The sequence below is a fragment of the Lethenteron reissneri genome, chromosome 2 (assembly GCF_015708825.2).
Source record: "Lethenteron reissneri isolate LAM-NWPU_2019-01 chromosome 2, ASM1570882v1, whole genome shotgun sequence".
Taxonomy (NCBI): Eukaryota; Metazoa; Chordata; class Hyperoartia; order Petromyzontiformes; family Petromyzontidae; genus Lethenteron; species Lethenteron reissneri.
In genome coordinates this window covers 7,497,931-7,523,213 of record NC_083780.1, presented here as the reverse complement: position 1 = coordinate 7,523,213, position 25,283 = coordinate 7,497,931, and the positions used below count along the sequence as shown (strand labels likewise).

At 49.0% G+C, this 25,283-nt stretch overlaps 1 protein-coding gene across 2 annotated transcripts in view; it reads left to right on the top strand.

Annotated features, from left to right (window-relative positions):
• LOC133342484 (branched-chain-amino-acid aminotransferase, cytosolic-like) overlaps nucleotides 1-25,283 on the top strand; it is a 64,304-nt gene that overhangs the window by 12,698 nt on the left and 26,323 nt on the right. The window contains exon 1 of one of the 2 annotated variants that reach the window (XM_061551642.1): nucleotides 14,773-15,025. The exons of the other annotated variant lie outside the window; for it this stretch is intronic. Within the exon in view, the coding sequence (XP_061407626.1) occupies nucleotides 14,951-15,025 (75 nt within the window). The 5' untranslated portion in view covers nucleotides 14,773-14,950. Of the gene's footprint in view, nucleotides 1-14,772; nucleotides 15,026-25,283 lie in introns of those variants that run through there. 2 annotated transcript variants of the gene reach the window in all.

Sequence of the window (25,283 nt, the reverse complement as noted above, 5' to 3'; positions counted from 1 at the left end):
GTTCTTTGAAACAGAGAGGAGATCCAGCAGGTAATCTGCGGATTTTTTTGTAAGTACATCATGAATAAATAAGATCTGATGCACAAGCCGTCGAACATTGAGAGATGTTAAGTTTGACCCAATGTAGAGATCACAGTGGTGAGTCCTATATGGACAGTTCAATGCAAATCTTAAGGCCGAGTGATACATTGAGTCAAGCTTCTTCAGTACAGTACTTGGGGCTGATTTATACACGATGTCACAGTAATCAAGTAGAGGCAGTACGGTAGCTTTAATCAATTCCAAACGGAACATACGGGGGAAGCAGTGCTTGTGTCGATACAGAAAACCAATTTTTATTTTTGTCTTTTTACCAATGTAATCAATGTGATCTTCAAAATTCAGTTTTGAATCAAGAATGACCCCAATATACTTATAGATCTTGACTTGCTCTATTTGATAATTATTTAAGGAATGTAATTGGGGAAAAAATAACTTCCTGCTTTAGCCCTGGTGAGAAGCATAGCACCTTGGTTTTGGAGATATTCAGGACTAGTTTAAGAGCAACTAGCTGATGTTGTAGTTTGTTGAAATCACTCTGCAGCTTAGCAATAACAACGGCCCTTCTATAGGTACTGCCTCCGGGCTAGCGTGCCTAATACGGGACTGCTACTCTGGGTCCTCCGGCTATGGCTGCTATAAAAATGGCCACATGATAAGCCACTTCATTGAGCTATCATTTGTGGCCAAAGACGCCAGGTCGCTTCTGAAAAGAGCTATATATAGGCCTCGGCAAGGTAAAAGGTAGGGTAGAGTGATTGTATTGTGGTAAGGTAAAATGTAAGGTAACGGTAGGCGTGTTTTTTTTTACATTTTAACTTTTATCTTACCTTGCCGAGGCCTAGCTATCTAGCTCGCTGGGCCTTACCCGGGAGCACTGCACGTCCAACGTGGGAGACGGAGCAATGAAATCTGCTCATGTGCAGTTGCCAGATGGATTGTTGCATTGTAACAGGTTCGTTTAAGGTTCACCGGGTTACAGAGATGGACATTGGAGTGGGCCCCGGGGGGGTCAGGAACCAAGGGGAAGACCCAGAGCAGTGGGGGACCACTTTCACCGATAAGATCTAATACAGTACATTTGTAATGATAATAGAGCCTGCGTGCGGTGTGAGGGGACTAGTGGCCACGGGAGGTAATGACAGGGGAGTCGGCCTACAGTGTGAATGGACTGGTGGCCACGGGAGGTAATGACAGGGGTGTCAGCTGTGAGTGCGAAGGGACTAGTGGCCACGGGAGGTAATGACTGGGGTATCAGTTGTGAGTGCGAAGGGACTAGTGGCCACGGGAGGTAATGACTGGGGTATCAGTTGTGAGTGTGAAGGGACTGGTGGCCACGGGAGGTAATGACGGGGGAGTCAGTTGTGAGTGCGAAGGGACTGGTGGTTACGGGAGGTAATGACAGGGGTATCAGTTGTGAGTGTGAAGGGACTGGTGGCCACGGGAGGTAATGACAGGGGTATCAGTTGTGAGTACGAAGGGACTGGTGGTTACGGGAGGTAATGACAGGAGTATCATATTCTTAGGTTCTTTCGGTAAAGTCACGTAGGTAAAAAATAAAAATTAATTAAAGTAAAATAAAAATTAAATAAAAAAATCACGACGTTTCGGAGGCAACACAAGCTTTCGTCTTCAGGTGGAACCGTCACAGCACGATAGCTGTATCAAGTAAATGAGAGATTCTAAGAGATACTACCCCGTATATATACTGGTTGATGGGGGGGGGGGGATGGGCCAGGAACGGCCCACTTTTTATTATTATGGTAAGGTGCGGCTTGAGACTACGGCTAGTCTACGTAACAAAGGACTGAGCCTGAGAGGGGGGGGGGGGGGGTGCCAGAGTTGTTCAAAGTGCAACTGCTGCTAATGAGACCGAGCCTCTGCCGTGTAGATGGTAAAAGCACAAAAGCAGGTCAGGAAGAAACAGCCTCCTGCTGTGTTGTTTGGTGGGTAAAACTTATAGCAGGAAACCAGTGTGTGAAAAAAGAAGCTAAACATGGTAAAACAAAACTGGCTGTCTATCGGTAACCTGTACAGTAACTCAAGAATAGTTGTCTGTCAAATAAGATGGTCCAAATATGTGTAGTTAAATCTTTTTTGCATGGTTAATCACATCTTTCCAATGATTACTCAGTTTGTACCCATCATCACGGTTGAAATTATGTCTGTGTTTGTATATTTGCATGGCTTCGTGTACAAACCTTTTGATAGTAGCCAGGAGGTTTGCAGAGTACCTTGGTCTCGGAAAAGACAATTTCATGAGAGCCCACAGAGTTGTAGCAATGATCGGCAACGGCCGAAGAATCAGTTCTGCCGTGTTTCAGATCTGACTTGTGCTCGCGTACACGATCAGAGACATGACGTTTCGTTTCTCCAATGTAGCAATCACCACAAATGCAACTCAGTTTGTAGACTCCAGGATACTGTAAGTCAGGAACGACATCCTTCACAGATGGAATCAGATCACGGATTTTATGCACTGTACTGAATTGGACTTGGATCTTATGCTTGTTTAGAATTTTGGAGATCTTTTTGGTCACGCCTGCTATGTATGGCAACGTGATAGTTTAGATCGGAGTTTCATGTGGCTGTTTCTGTATGGTGGGAGAGACAGCTTGGCGGATGGTGCGGTCAGAGTATCTGTTCATCCTGAGGGCCCGATGTACGTGTCTTAATTCACTGGCCAGGTGGTGTTGGTCAGAAATGCCATGAGCTCTGTGGTATAGCGTTTTAATGAGAGAATTATTTTGAGATGGGTGGTGGTGGGAATCCAGTTTCAAGTAGGAATCTGTGTGGGTGGCTTTCCTGTGTGGGTGGCTTTCCTGTAGACAGAATGTCTACAGGAAAGCCACCCACACAGATTCCGGGAGGTAATGATTGGGGTATCAGTTGTAAGTGCGAAGGGACTGGTGGCCACGGGAGGTAATGACGGGGGAGTCAGTTGTGAGTGCAAAGGGACTGGTGGCCACGGGAGGTAATGACAGGGGTATCAGTTGTAAGTACGAAGAGACTGGTGGCCACGGGAGGTAATGACTGGGGTATCAGTTGTGAGTGTGAAGGGACTGGTGGCCACGGGAGGTAATGACGGGGGAGTCAGTTGTGAGTGCGAAGGGACTGGTGACCACGGGAGGTAATGACGGGGGTATCAGCTGTGAGGTATGAAGCAACTGGTGGCCACAGGAGGTAATGACAGGGGTATCAGCTGTGAGTGCGATGGGACTAGTGGCCGCGGGAGGTAATGACAGGGGTATCAGTTGTCAGTGCGAAGGGACTGGTGGCCACGGGAGGTAATGACTGGGGTATCAGTTGTGAGTGTGAAGGGACTGGTGGCCACGGGAGGTAATGACTGGGGTATCAGTTGTGAGTGTGAAGGGACTGGTGGCCACGGGAGGTAATGACGGGGGAGTCAGTTGTGAGTGCGAAGGGACTGGTGGTTACGGGAGGTAATGACAGGGGTATCAGTTGTGAGTGTGAAGGGACTGGTGGCCACGGGAGGTAATGACTGGGGTATCAGTTGTGAGTGTGAAGGGACTGGTGGCCACGGGAGGTAATGAGGGGGGAGTCAGTTGTGAGTGCGAAGGGACTGGTGGTTACGGGAGGTAATGACAGGGGTATCAGTTGTGAGTGTGAAGGGACTGGTGGCCACGGGAGGTAATGACGGGGGAGTCAGCTGTGAGTGCGAAGGGACTGGTGGCCACGGGAGGTAATGACTGGGGTATCAGCTGTGAGTGCGAAGGGACTGGTGGTCACGGGAGGTAATGACAGGGGTATCAGCTGTGAGTGCGAAGGGACTGGTGGTCACGGGAGGTAATGACAGGGGTATCAGCTGTGAGTGTGAAGGGACTGGTGGTCACGGGAGGTAATGACAGGGGTATCAGCTGTGAGTGTGAAGGGACTGGTGGCCACGGGAGGTAATGACGGGGGTATCAGCTGTGAGGTGTGAAGGGACTGGTGGCCACGGGAGGTAATGACGGGGGTATCAGCTGTGAGTGCGAAGGGACTAGTGGCCGCGGGAGGTAATGACAGGGGTATCAGTTGTGAGTGCGAAGGGACTGGTGGCCACGGGAGGTAATGACTGGGGTATCAGTTGTGAGTGTGAAGAGACTGGTGGCCACGGGAGGTAATGACAGGGGTATCAGCTGTGAGTGTGAAGGGACTGGTGGCCACGGGAGGTAATGACGGGGGTATCAGCTGTGAGGGGTGAAGGGACTGGTGGCCACGGGAGGTTAATGACGGGGGTATCAGCTGTGAGTGCGAAGGGACTAGTGGCCGCGGGAGGTAATGACAGGGGAGTCAGCTGTGAGTGCGAAGGGACTGGTGGCCACGGGAGGTAATGACAGGGGTATCAGCTGTGAGTGCGAAGGGACTGGTGGTCACGGGAGGTAATGACAGGGGTATCAGCTGTGAGTGCGAAGGGACTGGTGGTTACGGGAGGTAATGACAGGGGTATCAGCTGTGAGTGCGAAGGGACTGGTGGTTACGAGAGGTAATGACGGGGGTATCAGCTGTGAGTGCGAAGGGACTGGTGCCTATGGGAATGATCGAGAAGGGAGCGTGGTCAGGTGACGGAAGCGGACGGTGGAGTCTGCCGGTGGAGCGAGCGTCCAGAGTCAGCGAGAATGATCGAGAAGGGGGGCGTGTCCTAATGTCGGTATATAAGGGGGAGATGCGCGGGGACTGGTGGCCACCAGTCCCTTCCCTGAACCGGTCCTGGGCCTCCCCTAGGTCGACTCAGCCTCAAATGAGTACCTGGTGCGTGTGTGTAAACATCGTCGCTAGGGAGACAAAGGCGGTCGGGCGTGGTGCTGGCCACCCACCCCCTCGTGTACCGCTCTGGCCTTCATAGGTGCTCGCTAACAGCACTTGGCCCTACAGTCTGTTAAGGCTACACGGGGGATCTTTGATCTTTGATGCGCGGGAGACCCGGGGCTGTTGCGGTGGGGGTCTCCGCCTGATGTCAAGTGAACGCGTCTTCAATGAAGTGCCATCTCAAGAGAAGTGTGTCAAGTCGTCATTACACATCTAAAAACATTCTATACAGCATATACATTTGGCATTCTAGGTGAGATTTGAGAACCAACATACAGCAGCGTTCTTCACTACGTTTAAGATGGGGAGAGGGGCACTTTCACTGACGATAAGACATCAGTGTGAGTGAACTTGCCGCCACACATTTGAAACCATTGTTGTTGGGTTTGACAGCAGCACGATAATGATGATGGGGGGGAGGGGGGTGTTGTCACTTTTGCATCGTGTCGGGGTGGGCCCCCCCCTCCCCCACCAGGGGGTCCTGTCATGAAGAGCACTGGCCTCGAGCCCGATGGGTGTGGGAGTTTGTAAGAGCGGTAATTCAGAAGCTGCCATTGCCAACTTTGCAACATTCCGGCGTTAGGTGTGTCTGCACCAGACACACCGGTTGGCATGTCCGGCGGTGGTAACGCGTTCAGTGTTGTACACGGTACCTTTTTAAATACGAGAAAAAATGCAAAGTGAATCGGTTATCGCATCGTATTCTATTTTCATCGGGCGGTATAACCAGATGATTGCTACGAATGTTTGTCTAATTAGCACTCCTCGCACATGGCATGTACTCAAAACTGGATCGATGCCTATGCGACTTTATTTTTGCGACCAGATGAGAATGAGATAATCTCTTCTTCTCCAAGAAGGGGGAGACCTGGGATAAAGCACACAACAAAAAACACAACGATGTACCGCACAAAAAAGCATTTAAATGCGCTTAAGCAATATTTAACAAGGTGGCCCAAAAGTTAGGTAGGGCACACACCTGTATATTTATTTTAGCAAATCACAAAGGGTTGTGTGTACGTATGTTGAACTTATTTCACACCATAACTAGGCAACCTTGCTAATCGTAGGTGTGGGTTATCTAATTAATTTGAGCAAATGTTCAAATTGACGACCATTGACATTAATGCATGCATGAATTATCTTTTGAAACGAATGTAGGATTGTTTCTGTTAATGACAGCTGCCTTCTTTAGCATGCGTTTGTGAAATGAATTCAACTCATTGGTCTTTGGGTATATTTTATTTTTTAAAGAGTCATCTGAAAAGGAACAACAAAAATAGATATTAATGACGATCTATAAAACATTAACTCAAAGAATAAACATTAAAAATATGTGAAAGCTGGTGCTGCAAGAAACAAATGTAATAACTGTATGTGGTCCTGACTTTTGGGCTATTCTGTACATTGGCCAGCCGATGTCGCAGAGCTGAGCCAATCGCCTGCTCACTTGAATTCCCCGACACAACCTCGTGAGCACGTGGGGCGACGCATGGTGCAACACAAGAACACAAACATACAACAACAAAAAATTAACCCGTAAAAACAAAGTTTTTCCCTATAAATCCTTTATATGCGTGGCATCGGGGCGGCTAGAGTCCTCTCGTCCTCTGGCTTGAGATGGCTGCCACCTATGGGTCAGATGATTGTCTGGCAGCATTAAACAATTGGTAATTAAATATTTTAAAAAAATTCCCTAAACAGTGTAAAATTTTGGAAAACATTTTTCACGAAAATTAATTGTCACGCACAACGAGTCTGTGTGCAAAATGTCAGCTCGATTGGATCACGGGAAGTGGGTTAAAAAACGACCGAAATATTTGCACGGTCCTAAGCAAGCAAGCGAACTTAATATAAAGGATTTAATAACGATGTCATAACCTGGCAAAATGTGTAGACAATTGAACAACTCAAGAGGTGCGGGGTCAAACTCGAAAGTCTGACCCAGACAGAGAGAGAAACCTTCGGATGTTTCTTAGAAGTCACAGTGCATTTCCTGTCGCAGATGTGCCACGGGATTAGAGAGTTTCCACACCGAGGGGACCGACAGCAAAGAACCGACATGAGGCTTTAACAATGTAGTGTAAATTAGTGTAGTGTGTAGTATAGTGTGTAGTGGTGTGGTGTATAGTGTAGTCTATAGTGTTGTGTATAGTGTAGTTTGTGCTGTGGTGTAGTGTATTGTGTAGCGTGGTGTATATACAAATATGCTCAAAATGTCCCCCCCAATATATTGCTATAAAATATATTTCTATTTCTATGATTGTGGTTATGGTTGTACTTTATAAATCCTTAATCTCTGCCATTACACGCAACGAAACAAGAAAAGGTAAAAAAAGAAAAAACAGCAATGTAATACAATACACTATTAGACATTATTGTTAAAAATAAATAAAAAGTCCATCCCATGTGTTGGTGAATTTTTTTAAATATTTTAGGCAGGAAATGAGTTTTCAAATTTAGATTTTTTTTTCTGGGGGGGGGGGGGTCCCCAGACCTCCTGGAACATTTGGGTCCCCCCCCCAATGTTGACTCCATGGCTACAGCTTGGGATGAACGTTGATATTTATACGGGGCACGGGGTGACCAATAAGGTCTGAAACGGTCTGTACTAAGCCAGGGCACTGATAAGGGGTTGATAGCTTTGTAGATTTGAGGATGTTGTTTGATGATGACTCGCAGAGAATGGAATTACAGGGGTCGAGTTCAAGTTCATGTATTAGGTATAGCCCTGTGAGCCATTCGGTTCTTGAATCGGGTGCAACCGCAACAAACAAAAAACTAAAACATGAACAAAAAACATCTTAAAGTGAATATGTTACTAAGTGCAAACAGAAAATCCAAGAAAAGACAGCAAAATATTGCAGAAAAAAGCACCGTACACCAACGCTGTGTGCAAAAATCCCAGTGGGATGCAAGTCAAACAACAACAACCACAAGACAACTTAGATTAGAGGCGAGACTGCACTGCAGGCGAGGCTGGTAGACACCCTCTGATTCAGAATGAATGCTGGGTGCACCCCCATCCATTTCGGCTCCTGTGAATAAAAAAAAACAAAATTAAATTATTATTTCACGTAAAAAAAGTGTAACGCAATAATGCGGTGCAGTTGCATCATTGGAACACTCGTCGTCGGTGACGTCTTGATGACATGATGTGACGACGTGCACTGACGGAGCCAGTGGGGTGGGGGTGGTGGCACGTGTCCACCCAATGATCCGATCGAAATCCTTAATTTCGGATCATTGGGGTTTATTAGTAATAAATCGGCATTTTGCGACCCCCACTGCCACTGTGTTGCATATTATTACGTCCCAGGGACTCTATGAGATGATAGGACAATAGTCTGAGTCCATAATTGGCAATAAGTAACGGCAAAGCGGTTGTAAGCGACTCACAGAATTGTGCGCAGTTGCGTCTACAGGACACGACTTCCCTGAAGGCATTCACCTTCAGCGAGCGCGATGCCGATCACACAACGCGGTTCGAATTCGACCCTCGATTGACGTCTGCGCCATCGCCGCACACGCCTCGAATAAAAAGCAAGGGACAAGTCCTCACTTCTAGATTTGAAGCTTTCGTGACTGCAAGGATTCATACTCTTTGTTTTTTTCGGTAAAGTCACGTAGGTAAAAAATTAATTAAATATGTATTTTATTTTGACTCCATGGCTACGTGAATTTACCGAAAAAAACAAATAATATTAAGTCATTACTTACTAACAACTCCTCTATCCCATTGGAACCTCATTTGCCAGTAAAAATATGATAATTGTTTTTTTACCCTTCTATCTGGCAACAAAACTGACACCTTTTTAAAATCCTTTATATTAAGTTCGTGTGCTTGCGTGCTTGCTTGCTTGCTTAGGACCGTGCAAATCTTTCGGTCGTTTTTTAACCCACTTCCCGTGATCCAATCGAGCTGACATTTTCCACACAGACTCGTTGTGTGAGACAATTAATTTTCGTGACTTTTTTTTTCCAAAATCTTACACTGTTTAGGGAAAACAAATTAAATATTTAATTACCAGTTGCTTAATACTGGCAGACAATCATCTGACCCATAGATTGCAGCCATCTCAAGCCAGAGGACGAGAGAACTCTAGCCGCCACGCATATAAAGGATTTAGAGTGAAAAACTTTGTTTTTACGGGTTTACTTGTTACGAGGAGTCATGTTTGCATAGACCACAATACCTGCTGTCATAATTCAAACAAAAAACATAACTTTGATAAAAGGACAGTGCATACATTATCAGAGTTATGTTTTTTGTTTGCATTACGACTGCAGGTATTGTGGTCTATGCAAACATGACTCCTTGTAAAAAAAGTGTCAGTTTTGTTGCCAGATAGAAGGGTAAAAAACCAATTATCAACTCCTCTATCATATCTCATTGTTGGAGGGGTTGCCCCCCCTCCACTACCTGAAAATCATGGTTCAGCCATCGACGACGTCTGCACAGCTGGTGGTAGCCAAGGGTGGCACAGTCGGGTTTTTTACAATCGGGTTTAATTGTCTTTCTATATTAAACCCGATCATCTGAGATTGGGAGAAATCCGGTTTAATTGGTTCTAATTGCAGCACCGCACTTCTCAACGATGGGCTTCATCCATTTCCAAGCTAAGGAACTCACTGGCGGCGCCCACGATTGTGGAGGAGAAGCTCGTGTTCATCAAGACCAACCTGCCCGCCGCATTCTACGACTACCCCGTGCCCGACGGCCCCCCCCGAGTACGATAGCAGCACCGACGAGGAAGCAGCCTAAGCCTTGGGTCAGATCTTCTTGGTTCTTTCGGTAAAGTCACATAGAATGGAAATAATAAAATAATAAAAATAAAACATAATAAAATAATTCTCACGACGTTTCGGCCACAACGCAAGCAGCCGTCCTCCGGTGAAGAACAGGTCTGTCGAGAAGACAGCGTCTGAATGACACACCCCAGGCTTGGAGCGTCTATTTAAGCTGGGAGGGAGGAGGAAGAGCGCCTTGACAAAATAATGTGCATATCAAGAGGAATTTTAGCATATTTATGGGAAATACAGATATGCGATTAGTACTACTTGTGAAATGCGTAGGTTTTGCGCAGGGTTTAAAGTCAGAGTTTCGTATTCATTAAACCAGGTTTTAATTCCCCGAAATCGGGTTTAATTGTATTAAAGAAAAAACGCGATGCCTACCGCTGGAAAAATCGGGTTTTTTAAATCCTTTATATTAAGTTCGCTTGCTTGCTTAGGACCGTGCAAATTTTCGGTCGTTTTTTAACCCACTTCCCGTGATCCAATCGAGCTGACATTTTGCACACAGACTCGTTGTGCGTGACAATGCATTTTAGTGAAAATTTTTCCAAAATTTTACACTGTTTAGGGAATAATAAATAAATATTTAATTCCATATTTTTAATGCTGCCAGACAATCATCTGACCCATAGGTGGCAGCCATCTCAAGCCAGAGGACGAGAGGACTCTAGCCGCCACGATGCCACGCATATAAAGGATTTATAGTGAAAAACTTTGTTTTTACGGGTTTACTTGTTCCACCCATGGTAGTGGATGATGTGGGGGGGGGGCGGTCATTCTTGTGCACCGCCCTCCCCATCACATCCACAAAGCGCGCACGACGCAACCTCGCTCTTGAGCGTCACCTGCAGGCGAAACAATTAATTTAAAACAAACAAAATATCATATTCAGTACAGGTATCACGCCACGGTTTTCTTGTTGAAAGGCTGGTGGGTTTACTCTCCAACACGCCGGTGTGTTGGAGAGTAACGAATTGGCACGTTTTGTGGGTGGTGGTGGGTTCATGACACTTTCTAGATTTGAAGTTTCCGTGACTGCAGGGATCCAAACTCTTTGGTTCTTTCGGTAAAGTCACCTGGGCAGAAAATAACATAAATTAAATCACGACGTTTCGGGCACAACACAAGCGTCCTTCATCAGGTGGGACAACCACAGCAAGAAATAATTGATCTTCTTGGTTCTTTCGTTAAAGTCACGTAAAAGGGAAATAATAAAATAATAAAAATCAAACATAACCAAATAAAATATATTTTTTATTTTAATAAAATAAAATATATCTTTTATTTTATTATGTTTGATTTTTAAAACATAATAAAATATTTTATTATAATAAAATATATATTTTATTTTATTATGTTTCATTAATTAAATAAAATATATATTTTATATCTTTCATTTTATATATTATATAAAATATATATTTTATTTTATCATGTTTTATTTTTATAATTTTATTATTTCCCTTCTACGTGACTTTACCGAAAGAACCAAGAAGATGAATCCCTGCAGTCACGAAAGCTTTAAATCGAAAATAAACCATTGCTGAAGCAATTGTTTCTTGCTGTGGTTGTCCCACCTGATGACGGACGCTTGTGTTGCGCCCGAAACGTCGTGATTTAATTTATTTTATTTTATACCTACGGGACTTTACCGAAAGAACCAAAGAGTATGGGTTAATGACACGTTTATATTTACGCGATCTAACCCGTGTCGCCTTTATAGCTGGACTTTTGCCCATAACAGTCTGCTAAATGCCATACGGGGGGGCGTCTTTGTCATTGGTAACATCATCCAGCAGCGAATTAAGCATGGCTGCCGCACTGATGGTGGGTTGGTGACATCATCCAGCAGTGAATTGAGCATGGCTGCTGTACTGATGGTGGGTTGGTGCCATCATCCAGCAGTGAATTGAGCATGGCTTCTGCACTGATGGTGGGGTGGTGACATCATCCAGCAGTGAATTGAGCATGGCTGCTGTACTGATGGTGGAGTGGTGCCATCATCCAGCAGTGAATTGAGCATGGCTTCTGCACTGATGGTGGGGTGGTGCCATCATCCAGCAGTGAATTGAGCATGGCTGCTGCACTGATGGTGGGGTGGTGACATCATCCAGCAATGAATTGAGCATGGCTTCTGCACTGATGGTGGGTTGGTGACATCATCCAGCAGTGAATTAAGCATGGCTGCCGCACTGATGGTGGGTTGGTGACATCATCCAGCAGTGAATTGAGCATGGCTGCTGTACTGATGGTGGGGTGGTGACATCATAAAGCAGTGAATTGAGCATGGCTGCTGTACTGATGGTGGAGTTGTGACATCATCCAGCAGTGAATTGAGCATGGCTGCTGCACTGATGGTGGGGTGGTGACATCATAAAGCAGTGAATTGAGCATGGCTGCTGTACTGATGGTGGAGTGGTGACATCATCCAGCAGTGAATTGAGCATGGCTGCTGCACTGATGGTGGGGTGGTGCCATCATCCAGCAATGAATTGAGCATGGCTGCTGTGCTGATGGTGGGTTGGTGACATCATCCAGCAGTGAATTAAGCATGGCTGCTGTACTGATGGTGGAGTGGTGCCATCATCCAGCAGTGAATTGAGCATGGCTTCTGCACTGATGGTGGAGTGGTGCCATCATCCAGCAGTGAATTGAGCATGGCTGCTGCACTGATGGTGGGGTGGTGACATCATCCAGCAGTGAATTGAGCATGGCTGCTGTACTGATGGTGGGTTGGTGACATCATCCAGCAGTGAATTAAGCATGGCTGCTGCACTGATGGTGGGGTGGTGACATCATCCAGCAGTGAATTGAGCATGGCTTCTGCACTGATGGTGGGTTGGTGACATCATCCAGCAGTGAATTAAGCATGGCTGCCGCACTGATGGTGGGTTGGTGACATCATCCAGCAGTGAATTGAGCATGGCTGCTGTACTGATGGTGGAGTGGTGCCATCATCCAGCAGTGAATTGAGCATGGCTGCTGCACTGATGGTGGGGTGGTGACATCATCCAGCAGTGAATTGAGCATGGCTTCTGTACTGATGGTGGAGTGGTGCCATCATCCAGCAGTGAATTGAGCATGGCTGCTGCACTGATGGTGGGGTGGTGACATCATCCAGCAGTGAATTGAGCATGGCTGCTGTACTGATGGTGGAGTGGTGCCATCATCCAGCAGTGAATTGAGCATGGCTGCTGCACTGATAGTGGGTTGATGCCATCACCCAGCAGTGGAGTGAGCATGGCTGTTGCACTGATGGTGGGGTGGTGACATCATCCAGCAGTGAATTGAGCATGGCTGCTGCACTGATGGTGGGGTGGTGACATCATCCAGCAGTGAATTGAGCATGGCTGCTGCACTGATGGTGGGGTGGTGACATCATCCAGCAGTGAATTAAGCATGGCTGTTGCACTGATGGTGGGGTGGTGACATCATCCAGCAATGAATTGAGCATGGCTGCTGCACTGATGGTGGGGTGGTGACATCATCCAGCAGTGAATTGAGCATGGCTGCTGTACTGATGGTGGGTTGGTGACATCATCCAGCAGTGAATTAAGCATGGCTGCTGCACTGATGGTGGGGTGGTGACATCATCCAGCAGTGAATTGAGCATGGCTGCTGTATTGATGGTGGGGTGGTGACATCATCCAGCAGTGAATTGAGCATGGCTGCTGCACTGATGGTGGGGTGGTGACATCATCCAGCAGTGAATTGAGCATGGCTGCTGTATTGATGGTGGGGTGGTGACATCATCCAGCAGTGAATTAAGCATGGCTGCTGTACTGATGGTGGAGTGGTGCCATCATCCAGCAGTGAATTGAGCATGGCTGCTGTACTGATGGTGGAGTGGTGCCATCATCCAGCAGTGAATTAAGCATGGCTGCTGTACTGATGGTGGGGTGGTGCCATCATCCAGCAGTGAATTAAGCATGGCTGCTGTACTGATGGTGGGGTGGTGCCATCATTCAGCAGTGAATTAAGCATGGCTGCTGCACTGATGGTGGGTTGGTGACATCATCCAGCAGTGAATTGAGCATGGCTGCTGTACTGATGGTGGAGTGGTGCCATCATCCAGCAGTGAATTGAGCATGGCTGCTGCACTGATGGTGGGGTGGTGACATCATCCAGCAGTGAATTGAGCATGGCTGCTGTACTGATGGTGGAGTGGTGCCATCATCCAGCAGTGAATTGAGCATGGCTGCTGCACTGATGGTGGGGTGGTGACATCATCCAGCAGTGAATTGAGCATGGCTGCTGTACTGATGGTGGGGTGGTGACATCATCCAGCAGTGAATTAAGCATGGCTGCTGCGCTGATGGTGGGTTGGTGACATCATCCAGCAGTGAATTAAGCATGGCTGCTGCGCTGATGGTGGGTTGGTGCCATCATCCAGCAGTGAATTAAGCATGGCTGCTGCACTGATGGTGGGTTGGTGCCATCATCCAGCAGTGAATTAAGCATGGCTGCCGCACTGATGGTGGGTTGGTGACATCATCCAGCAGTGAATTAAGCATGGCTGCTGCACTGATGGTGGGGTGGTGACATCATCCAGCAGTGAATTAAGCATGGCTGCCGCACTGATGGTGGGTTGGTGCCATCATCCAGCAGTGAATTAAGCATGGCTGCTGCACTGATGGTGGGTTGGTGACATCATCCAGCAGTGAATTAAGCATGGCTGCTGTACTGATGGTGGGGTGGTGACATCATCCAGCAGTGAATTGAGCATGGCTTCTGCACTGATGGTGGGGTGGTGACATCATCCAGCAGTGAATTAAGCATGGCTGCTGCACTGATGGTGGGTTGGTGACATCATCCAGCAGTGAATTAAGCATGGCTGCTGCACTGATGGTGGGGTGGTGCCATCATCCAGCAGTGAATTGAGCATGGCTGCTGCACTGATGGTGGTTTGATGCCCTCACCCAGCAGTGGAGTGAGCATAGCTGCTGCACTGATGGTGGTTTAGTGCCATCACCCAGCAGTGGAGTGAGCATGGCTGCTGCACTGGTGGTGGCAGGCATCCTGCACGCCACCTCGTGTTGTATTTGTGCCGTCTGACGCATGCGCAACACCGGGGAGCCCCGGGGGGGGGGCGGGGGGGTGAGAGTCACTGGTCGTGGATTCGATCCTCAGCCATTCATTGCCAAGTCAACTCCGGCGGTGCAACGCGGAGGGAAAGAAGCGAGAGAGAGAGTAGCAAGTAGCAGCAGGAGATAGAGAGAGGAGAGGACAAGGGGTAGTGATAGAGACAGCGAGAGAGAGAGACGGAGAGAGGCAGAGAAGAAAGAGAAGGCGGAGGAGGAGAATAATGGCAGGCGGCGTGGTTCTGTCGGCAAAGAATGCGGCCACCTCGATTCTGAGGTTGACGTCGCAGGCGGCGAAAGTAAGGATACCACCACTACTCCACCACTACCACCACTCCACCACTACTCCACCACTACCACCCCTACCACCACTACTACCACCACCACCACTACTACCACCACCACCACACTACCACCACCAACACCACCACCACCCCACACCACCATCACCCCATTACCACCCCACCGAGACCACCACCACCACCACACCCACCACCACCACCACCACCACCACCACCACCACCACCACCACCACCCACCACCACCACCCCGCCACCACCACCCCGCCACCACCACCACGCCACCACCACCACCACCACGCCACCACCACCACCACCACACCGCCACCACCACACCGCCACCACCACCCCGCCACCACCACCCCGCCACCACCACCCCACCACACCACCACCACCACACCACCACCACCACCCCACCACCACCACCCCACAACCAACACCCCATTACCACCACCACCCCACCACAACCACCACACCACCACCACCACACCCCCCACCACCACTACCACCACCCCACCACCACCAAGCTCGTCCGCTCCTTCAGCTTGCTAGTGAGCGGCGGTCGTGATGTTGTGCCGCTGGTTGTGGATGGTTGTTGATGGTTGTGGTTCACAATCTTCTTCGGCTTGTGCGTGTGTCGGCGTGGTGATGCGGTGTGCGGATGTGTGACAATGGGGGGGGTGGGGGGGCGTGTTGGGTGTTATGGTGGGGTCTGTGTGTGTGTGCGTGTGTCGGCGTGGTGATGCGGTGTGCGGATGTGTGACAATGGGGGGGGTGGGGGGGCGTGTTGGGTGTTATGGTGGGGTCTGTGTGTGTGTGTGTGTGTCTTCGCCTGAACAGCACTTGCCCCCAATGGTATGTTAAGGCTACACGGGGGATCTTTGTCTTTGTCTTTGTCTGTGTGGTGATGCTGCGTGTGAAGGTTGTGGTGTGCGTGCGCGTGTTAGTGGGGAGCGGTGGTGCAGCGGTTAACACGCCGTGCTCTGAACCAGCCGGCAGATTTTGGCTCGCGGAGCAAAGCGCACGTGGCGACACATTTTTCGAACCGGTCTTTGGGGCCCTCCCCTAGGTGGACTCGGTCTGAAATGAGCCAAGGGGGGGTACACGCTTCGGTGTGTACACGTCGGCGCCGGGGGGAGACAAAGGCGGCCGGGCGTGGTGTTGTGGCAACCTCGCCGTGCCTCGTTGACGCTGCGACGCGCTCTTAACAAACAGCACTCGCCCACCCCATTCATCCCATCCTCCCCCATCCACCACATTCACCCCATCCATCCCATCCATCCCATACACCCCATCCACCCATCCATCCCATCCACCCCATCCCATCCACCCCATCCCATACACCCCATCCCATACACCCCATCCATCCCCATCCTTCCCATCCTTCCCATCCACCCCCATCCATCTCATCCATCCCATACACCCCATCCACTCCACCCATCCCATCCACCCCATCCATCCCATACACCCCATCCATCCCATCCTCCCCATCCATCCCATCCTCCCCATACACCCCATCCATCCCATACACCCCATCCATCCCATCCTCCCCATCCATCCCATCCTCCCCATACATCCCATCCATCCCATACACCCCATCCATCCCATCCTCCCCATCCACCCCATCCATCCCATCCATCCCATACACCCCATCCATCCCATAAAACCCATCCTTCCCATCCTTCCCATCCACCTCATCCACCCCATCCATCCCATCCACCCCCATCCACCCCATCCATCCCATCCACCCCCATCCACCCCATCCACCCCATAAAACCCATCCTTCCCATCCACCTCATCCACCCCATCCATCCCATCCACCCCATACACCCCATCCATCCCATACACCCCATCCATCCCATCCTCCCCATAAAACCCATCCTTCCCATCCTTCCCATCCACCTCATCCATCCCATCCACCTCATCCATCCCATCCACCCCCATCCACCCCATCCATCCCATCCACCCCCATCCACCCCCATCCACCCCCATCCCATCCATCCCATCCACCCCATTCACTCCACCCCATCCATCCCATCTCATACACCCCATCCCATCCACCACATCCACCCAATCCATCCCATACACCCCATCCACCCCCATCCCATCCATCCCATCCATTCACTCCACCCCATCCACCCCATCCATCCCATTTACCCCATCCACCCCCATCCATCCCATCCACCCCATCCATCCCATACACCCCATCCATCTCATCCTCCCCATGCAACCCATCCATCCTATCCATCCCATCCACCCCATCCATCCCATATACCCCATCCATCACAAGCAGCCTCCGAAAAGGCTTGCACCGGGGGTGGAAATCTTTGCCCATTTACGGGGCCCTTGGTTTATTGCGCCAGTTGATGTTTGCGGATGTGGTGGTGGGTTGGTGGCAGGGTGGCGTGATGGTGTTAAGTGTGTTGTGTTGTGGTGGTGGTGGTGTGTGTCAATGTCATGGGAGCGGTAGTGTGGTTGTGGGTTGGCGTAATTGCGCCACGAAGCCGGCGACCCGAGTTAGATTGCCGCTCACGTTTCAATATTTGAACCAGTCCGGGGCCTCCCCTAGGTCGACTCGGCCTCAAATGAGTACCTGGTGCGGTGTGTGTAAAACATCGCCACCGGGGGAGACAAAGGCGGCCGGGCGTGATGCTGGCCACCCACCTCTCTCGTGTGCCTTGCGTGCCTTAATAGGTGCTCGCTAACAGCACTTGCCCCTGTAACTCTGTGTAGGCTACACGGGGGTCCTTTGCCTTTAGTGGCGTGTGTGTGTGTGTAACGTGAAGCCTCGGCTGTTGTGAGTACACGTGGCCGGGAGTTCCACTTGCTGGGACTCGCCAATGTTGTGTACACGTCACTGGTACGTGGTTGTCGCAGTATAGCAGTGGCTCTTAAACTTGACCGCAGCCATTGGTTCTGAATTGTTTAAAATGTATGTTAATATATACATAGGGTTTGATGAAACACAATAGTTGTAACTTTGATGCCCGTGCTTGATTTGTGTTTTTAAGATGATTTACCTTTAAAAAAACAAGATCTGGTCACGTCTCGCACCCCCAGAAAGGGCATCTCGCACCCCCAGAAAGGGCATCTCACACCCCTTGGGGGTGGCGTGCACCTCCCAGGTAATGCACCACTGCTGTGTAGCTTCTGTTGTTTTGTAGTGCCGCGTGTCGGGTCGGCGTGATGTCCGACGTTTTGCCGCAACCCCGTTTTTTGCTGGGAGCTTCTTCCAAAACTGAATGTAAGAACGGCTCACAAACTTAAATTGTAGCAGTCTGTGGTCGACTGCTGTTCGTGACCGATGCAGGCATCGTCAGGCAGGCAGGGTGCTGCTGCTGTTGTGCATCTTCTGGGAGGAGTTTAAACTACGAAACTATTTTATTTTACTAGCGAAGGCCCACTGAGCTATACTGCTCTTTTTCAGAAGCGACTTGACCACAAATGATAGCTCAACGAAGTGGCTCATCATCATGTGGAAATGTATCGCAGCCAAATACTCTGAATGTGATGTTGATTTCTAAACGTGGAGGGAAAATCCGGAGGACCCGGAGAAATTCCACGCGACCACGGAGAGAGAGAGACAAGCAATTTTCAAATCTACAGCAGCAGGCGTCAGGGTCGGGATCGAACCCACAACCTCCTGTGTACTAGGCGAGGTAATTAACATCTCCTAGCCACCGTGGTGATGATGATGATGAGAGAGACACAAACTCCAAATATACAGCGGGCGGCACGGTCGGGATCGAACCCACGACCTCCTGTATACTGGGTGAGGTAATTAACATCTCCTAGCCACCGTGATGATGATGATGATGAGAGACACGCAAACTCCAAATATACAGCAGGCGGCAGGGTCGGGATCGAACCCACGACCTCCTGCACACCAGGCGAGGTAGTTAACATCTCATCATCGTAGAGTATGCGGAGAAAGCCCATCACTAACCTGTTGCATTCGAGAGTGATGGCAATCTAAAAAGTCCCTTTACGAGACACATTCACGAACATTTACCCCTTAGGGGGAGTGGAGGCAGTCGTCCCCTCCCCTCCTTCCCGACAAGCCATGGGGAAAGAGCCGTCCGTCTGGAACATTCGTTCTGCTCTCTTCGCAATTCAAACATTTCACCTGGGAGGAACATCGCTACCGTTTGTAACGCCGTCCAGCCCAGGGTGCCTGGGTTCTCGTGCCTTGTACGGGAGGTTGACCACTGTGCACACACAACCGGTTGTCGTGGTGGGGGGGGGGGGGGCAACTTGTTGTTGTTGTGCACTGGAAGGGGCAACGCAGCAATTGTGTCTATTGTTGTGCTCTACTTATGCAGGGTGCTTAAACAAATGTTAACACTCGTATGGGACTATCGTTGTTAATGGGAACAGAACGGATAAGAATTCACTGTAACGTGATAAGAAATGTAATTTACACCATTGGAACCTCATTTGCCAGTAAAAAATATGATAATTGTTTTTTTTACCCTTCTATCTGGCAACATCTGGTCCAACCCATGTGAGACTAGGCTCTAAGGAAAGCTGTCTCGGGTGTGGACCAATCCACTTCAAGGACAGTGCACACATTATCAGAGTTATGTTTTTTGTTTGTATTATGACTGCAGGTATTGTGGTCTATGCAAACATGACTCCTTGTAAAAAAGGTGTCAGTTTTGTTGCCAGATAAAAGGGTAAAAAACAATTATCATATTTTTTATAGGCAAATGAGGTTCCAATGGTGTAAATGCTTACCCCGAGCTCTCATACTCTGATGGTGCATTGTCTTTGAGTTGTGCGCCTTTTGGCGTCATCTGGTCCAACCCATGTGAGACTAGGCTCTAAGGAAAGCTGTCTCGGGTGTGGACCAATCAACTTCAAGGACAGTGCATACATTATCAGAGTTATGTTTTTTGTTTGCATGACTGCAGGTATTGTGGTCTATGCAAACATGACTCGTTGTAAAAAAGGTGTCAGTTCTGTTGCCAGATAGAAGGATAAAAAAACAATTAACAAATGTTATGTTAATAGCTTCAAAAAGTCAAAGGGTCTTCACTTGTTCACCATCATTGTCAACGCGTGGCCTGGAAGCTTCTCCAAGTGATCTCCGGAGGCACATTTCTCGTGGTATTGTTGCAAATTGTCATAAATGTAAAAAAAACATGTGAAGTACCCTGTATGCCCACTACCCCACCCTGACAAAGAATCCAGAACTGACCGGCGTGAAGGGACATGGTCAAATGAACCCCCAAGTAGTGGGCACGCCCTCATCCAGCAGTGTTATCGACAATAAAAAAAACTCTACAGAACATTGTCTACTCTTTGGTTTTTTTCGGTGAAGTCACGTAGGTAAAAAATTAAGACAAAATAAATCACGACGTTTCGGAGGCAACGCAAGCTTCCGTCTTCAGGTGGAACCATCACAGCAAAATGACTGTATCAAGTTTGCTGTGACCATCACAGCAAAATGACTGTATCAAGTTTTCTGTGACCATTACAGCAAAATGACTATAAAGTTTGCTGTGACCATCACAGCAAAATGACTGTATCAAGTTTGCTGTGACCATTACAGCAAAATGACTGTATCAAGTTTGCTGTGACCATTACAGCAAAATGACTATCAAGTTTGCTGTGACCATCGCAGCAAAATGACTGTATCAAGTTTGCTGTGACCGTTCCACCTGAAGACGGAAGCTTGTGTTGCCTCCGAAACGTCGTGATTTAATTTATTTTAATTTTTCACCTACGTGACTTTACCGAAAAAAACCAAAGAGTATGAATCCTTGCAGTCACGAAAACTTCAAATCTAGAACATTGTCTGGTTTTGTCTGAGTGCCAGTCGGCTGAAATGTCGAAATCTTTCTTTCCCCATTGGAGGCATTTCAGATGTTTACATTGACGCGTTATTGTGCGTGTGTGTGTACACTTTGGCAGCAAGAGTGGAAACTTGCTGCTACACGTCTCTTTGCCTGCTGTGTGTCTCAAACGACGTCTGATACCGTTCCAAGAATTGTTACGTCTCGCTCTGCGCATTCTCGTTCATTTTTCCAGCGTTGGTCTGGCGCTGTCTTTCTGCGTATCGTGTATAAGTGTAGACGTATGTCTGCTCTGTCTCCTGCCTCGTCCCCAACTCTAAGATGCTGTAACGCGTCGTTTGTACTGTTCGGTACAGCTGTTGTTTGCTTGTCTGCTCATATATTATTATTTTTATTTTACCAGGTCATGCCCCACTGAGCTATATTGTAGCTCTGTTTTTTCAGACGGCTATCAAATGATAGCTCAACGAAGTGGCTGCTGATGGGCATCGCTAGGGAACGAACAGCGGCCAAAGTTACTCTTAAACGCGTGATGTCGATTCTAAGTGTGGTGGGAAAAACCGGAGGACCCGGATAAATAAATCCACGCGACCACGACGAGAGAGGGAGACACGCAAACTCCAAATATACAGCAGCAGGCGTCAGGGTCGGGATAGAACCCACGACCTCCTGTACACCAGGCGTGGTAGTTAACATCTCCTAGCCACCGTGATGATGATGATGAGAAAAAGACGAAAACTCCAAATATACAGCAGGCGTCAGGGTCGAACCCACGACCTCCTGTATACCAGGCGAGGTAGTTAACATCTCATAGCCACCGTGATGATTGAGAGAGACAAAAACTCCAAATATACAGCAGGTCGTCAGGATCGAACCCACGCCTTCCTGTACACCAGGCGAGGTAGTTAACATCTCCTAGCCACCGTGATGATTGAGAGAGACAAAAACTCCAAATATACAGCAGGTCGTCAGGATCGAACCCACGCCTTCCTGTACACCAGGCGAGGTAGTTAACATCTCCTAGCCACCGTGATGATTGAGAGAGACAAAAACTCCAAATATACAGCAGGTCGTCAGGATCGAACCCACACCTTCCTGTACACCAGGCGAGCTCGTTAACATCTCCTAACCACCGTGATGATGAGAGACACGCAAACTCCAAATATACAGCAGCAGGCGTTAGGGTCAGGGTCGAACCCACGACTTCCTGTATACCAGGCGAGGTAGTTAACATCTCCTTGCCACCGTGATGATGATGAGAGACAAAAACTCCAAATATACAGCAGGACGTCAAGGTCGAACCCACGACCTCCTGTATACCAGGCCAGCTCGTTAACATCTCCTAACCACCACATGTTCCGTCAGCCCACGCAGTTCACTCCCAAGCGCCACGATCCCCATCCACCTCGAGGCGTGGCGCAGTACAAAGCCAAAGCGTGTGACCGGCTTCGAACCACCACGTGTACTGTATTCGTGCTCATTCACCAAGAATCGATTCTCGCCTATCGACTCTCGAAAAGCGCGATTCGCCTCTGCGGCCGGGCGTGCCGTGAACTTGAGAATCGTAAACTGGGGGAATCGTACACTTTGAATCGATTCGGAAGCTATGGGGCCTTGGGGTGTGTGTGGGGGGCATGGGCGTGCGCTCGTCCAATGGGAAGAGGGGGGCGTTGTGGAGGGGCGGGGGGGGGGGGCTTGGGGTGGGGGCCGGGCTGGGGGTGTGCGCGCACGGCTCGCGCTGATTGGCTGGCCGCATTGGGAGTAAATCAGCTGGCAAGTTTCCATGCCCAAGGGTCAACCGGCACATTGGGGTCTGTGCCGTGACCTCCGCCTGTCACTTGCCGTGACCTCTTGTCACTTGCCGTGACCTCTGCCTGGCACTTGCCGTGACCTCCGCCTGTCACTTGCCGTGACCTCTGTCACTTGCCGTGACCTCTGTCACTTGCCGTGACCTCTGTCACTTGCCGTGACCTCTTGTCACTTGCCGTGACCTCTTGTCACTTGCCGTGACCTCCGCCTGGCACTTGCCGTGACCTCATCCTGTCACTTGCCGTGACCTCTTGTCACTTGCCGTGACCTCTGTCACTTGCCGTGACCTCCGCCACTTGCCGTGACCTCCGCCTGTCACTTGCCGTGACCTCATCCTGTCACTTGCCGTTACCTCTGTCACTTGCCGTGACCTCCATCTGTCACTTGCCGTGACCTCCATCTGTCACTTGCCGTGACCTCCGCCTGTCACTTGCCGTGACCTCTGACTGTCACTTGAACGTGGCCCTCAAAAGTGCACCTAGCCTGGCACACAATTTTAGATTATTTGGATGATTTTGGCTGGTTCTAAATTTTCCATGCCGTAAGCCACTCTGTTGAGCTATCAATGTGTGGCTTTACTCGGTAAGAGAAAAACATGGTTTTTTTTGTACCATTAAAAAAAAAGTGATTTGTTTGTATTTCGTATACTTGCACTCCTGTTGTGTTTTTGTATTGTGTTTTTTTTTATAACGGTTTGACCCGTCCCTACTGGACATCTGCGAAAAAGAGCTTGATAGATCATCGGATTCCTCGAGTATAAATACAGAATCTGATATTGGACATCTGTCAATAAGATACTAATAAGTTTTTACCCTTTCAACTGGTACAAAAACTGACACCTTTATACAAGGCATCATGTTTGCAACAACCGCAACACAAGCAGTCAAAATGCAAACAAAAATAAACAACTCTGATGATGACAATGATATGCATTGTCCTTGAAGTTGATGGAGACTAGGCTCTAAGAAAAGCTGTCTCGGGTGTGGACCAATCAACTTCAAGGACAGTGCATATCATCATCATCAGAGTTTTTTTTTGCATTTTAACTGCTTGTGTTGCGGTTGTTGCAAACATGATGCCTTGTATAAAGGTGTCAGTTTTTCTACCAGTTGAAAGGGTAAAAACCTATTACTATATTTTGCCACTGGTAAAGGAGATGTCTCATAGTGTAAATAAGATGTTTATAGCCCATCGGATTCCTCCTGCAGTGTAAATCAGAGGTCGCAACCGGGTACCCGATACCCGGCTACCCGTACCCTACCTGATACCCGGCTACCCGTACCTGGCCGGGTACGGGTAGCCGGGTACCCGTTTGCGACCCTGGTGCGGCCGGGTACGGGTAGGCCGTGAGTCACTGCTGAGTCACCGTTTGTCACTCATTTCCCAACGTCTTGTCTCTTCTCACAATTCAAGTTCTTAGAATCAACCCACCCGCGCCTGCAACATGGCTTCATCCCAGAGGTCGCAATCAGGTACCCGATACCTGTACCCTACCCGTACCCGGCCGGGTACGGGTAGGGTACGGCTACTGCCGGGTACGGGTACCCGTTTGCGACCCTGGTGCGGCCGGGTACGGGTAAGGAATCAAAACCCGTTTGCGACCTCTGGTGTAAATACACACTCTGACTCTGCTGCTGGTGACGCCACCGCCACTTCGTGCGCGCAAACAGCACTCGCCCTGGCAGCATGTTAAAGGCTACACGGGGGTCGTTGCGTGTGTGTGTGTGCACCACATGGTTTGCAAATGCACTTGGGCTAAACAGTCACTGTGTACCCAAGCATGACCTCTACAGCCATCACCTGGTACCTGTTCAAATGTCGACGATGAAGGCCTGTCCAAGTTTGCAGTGTGCGTTTCACAATGTAAACACCCTCTACACTGGCGCAGCCAGTGGGGGGTGGGGTGGCACGTGCCCCCCCCCCCCCCCAATGATCCGATCGAAATCCGTAATTTCTATCGGATAATTGGGGTTTATTCATAATAAATCGGCATTTTGCGACCCCCACTGCCACTGTGAAGCATATTATTATGTGCCAGGGACTCTATGAGATGATAGGACAATAGTCTGAGTCCATAATTGGCAATAAATAACGGCAAAGCAGTTATAAGTGACTCACAGAATTGTGTACAAGTTGCGTTTACAGCACATAACTTCCCTGAAGGCGTCAACACCTTCAGCGAGCGCGATGCCGATCACACAACGCGGTTCGAATTCGACCCTCGATCGATGGCTGCGCCATCACCGCACACGCGTCGGATAAAAAGCAAGCGACAAGTCCTTACTTACTAACAACTCCTCTATCATTTCTCATTGAAAATCCTGGCTCCGTCATTGCACCTCTACAATAGTTAGTAAAATTAAATTATCTGGTGATGCTGCTGCTGCTGCTGCGTCACCAGTGGTGGCACATTCGTCATCAACGTGGTGGCCTTTAAAAATCAAACTAAATATGACAAAAGGCCACGTTTCCCGGCAGTGTCCCTTCTTCGTGGCACAGGTGTTGCTGCGTTACGTTTCGCAGTACGGTGTTGTCCATGTATCTTGAAGGTTATATATGCAGACCTATTCTCGACACAGTCCCGTGACCTTTGTGGTGGTCCCCCCCCCCCCCCCCCCCCGTGCATTCCCCGTAGAATTCTGTGACGGCGT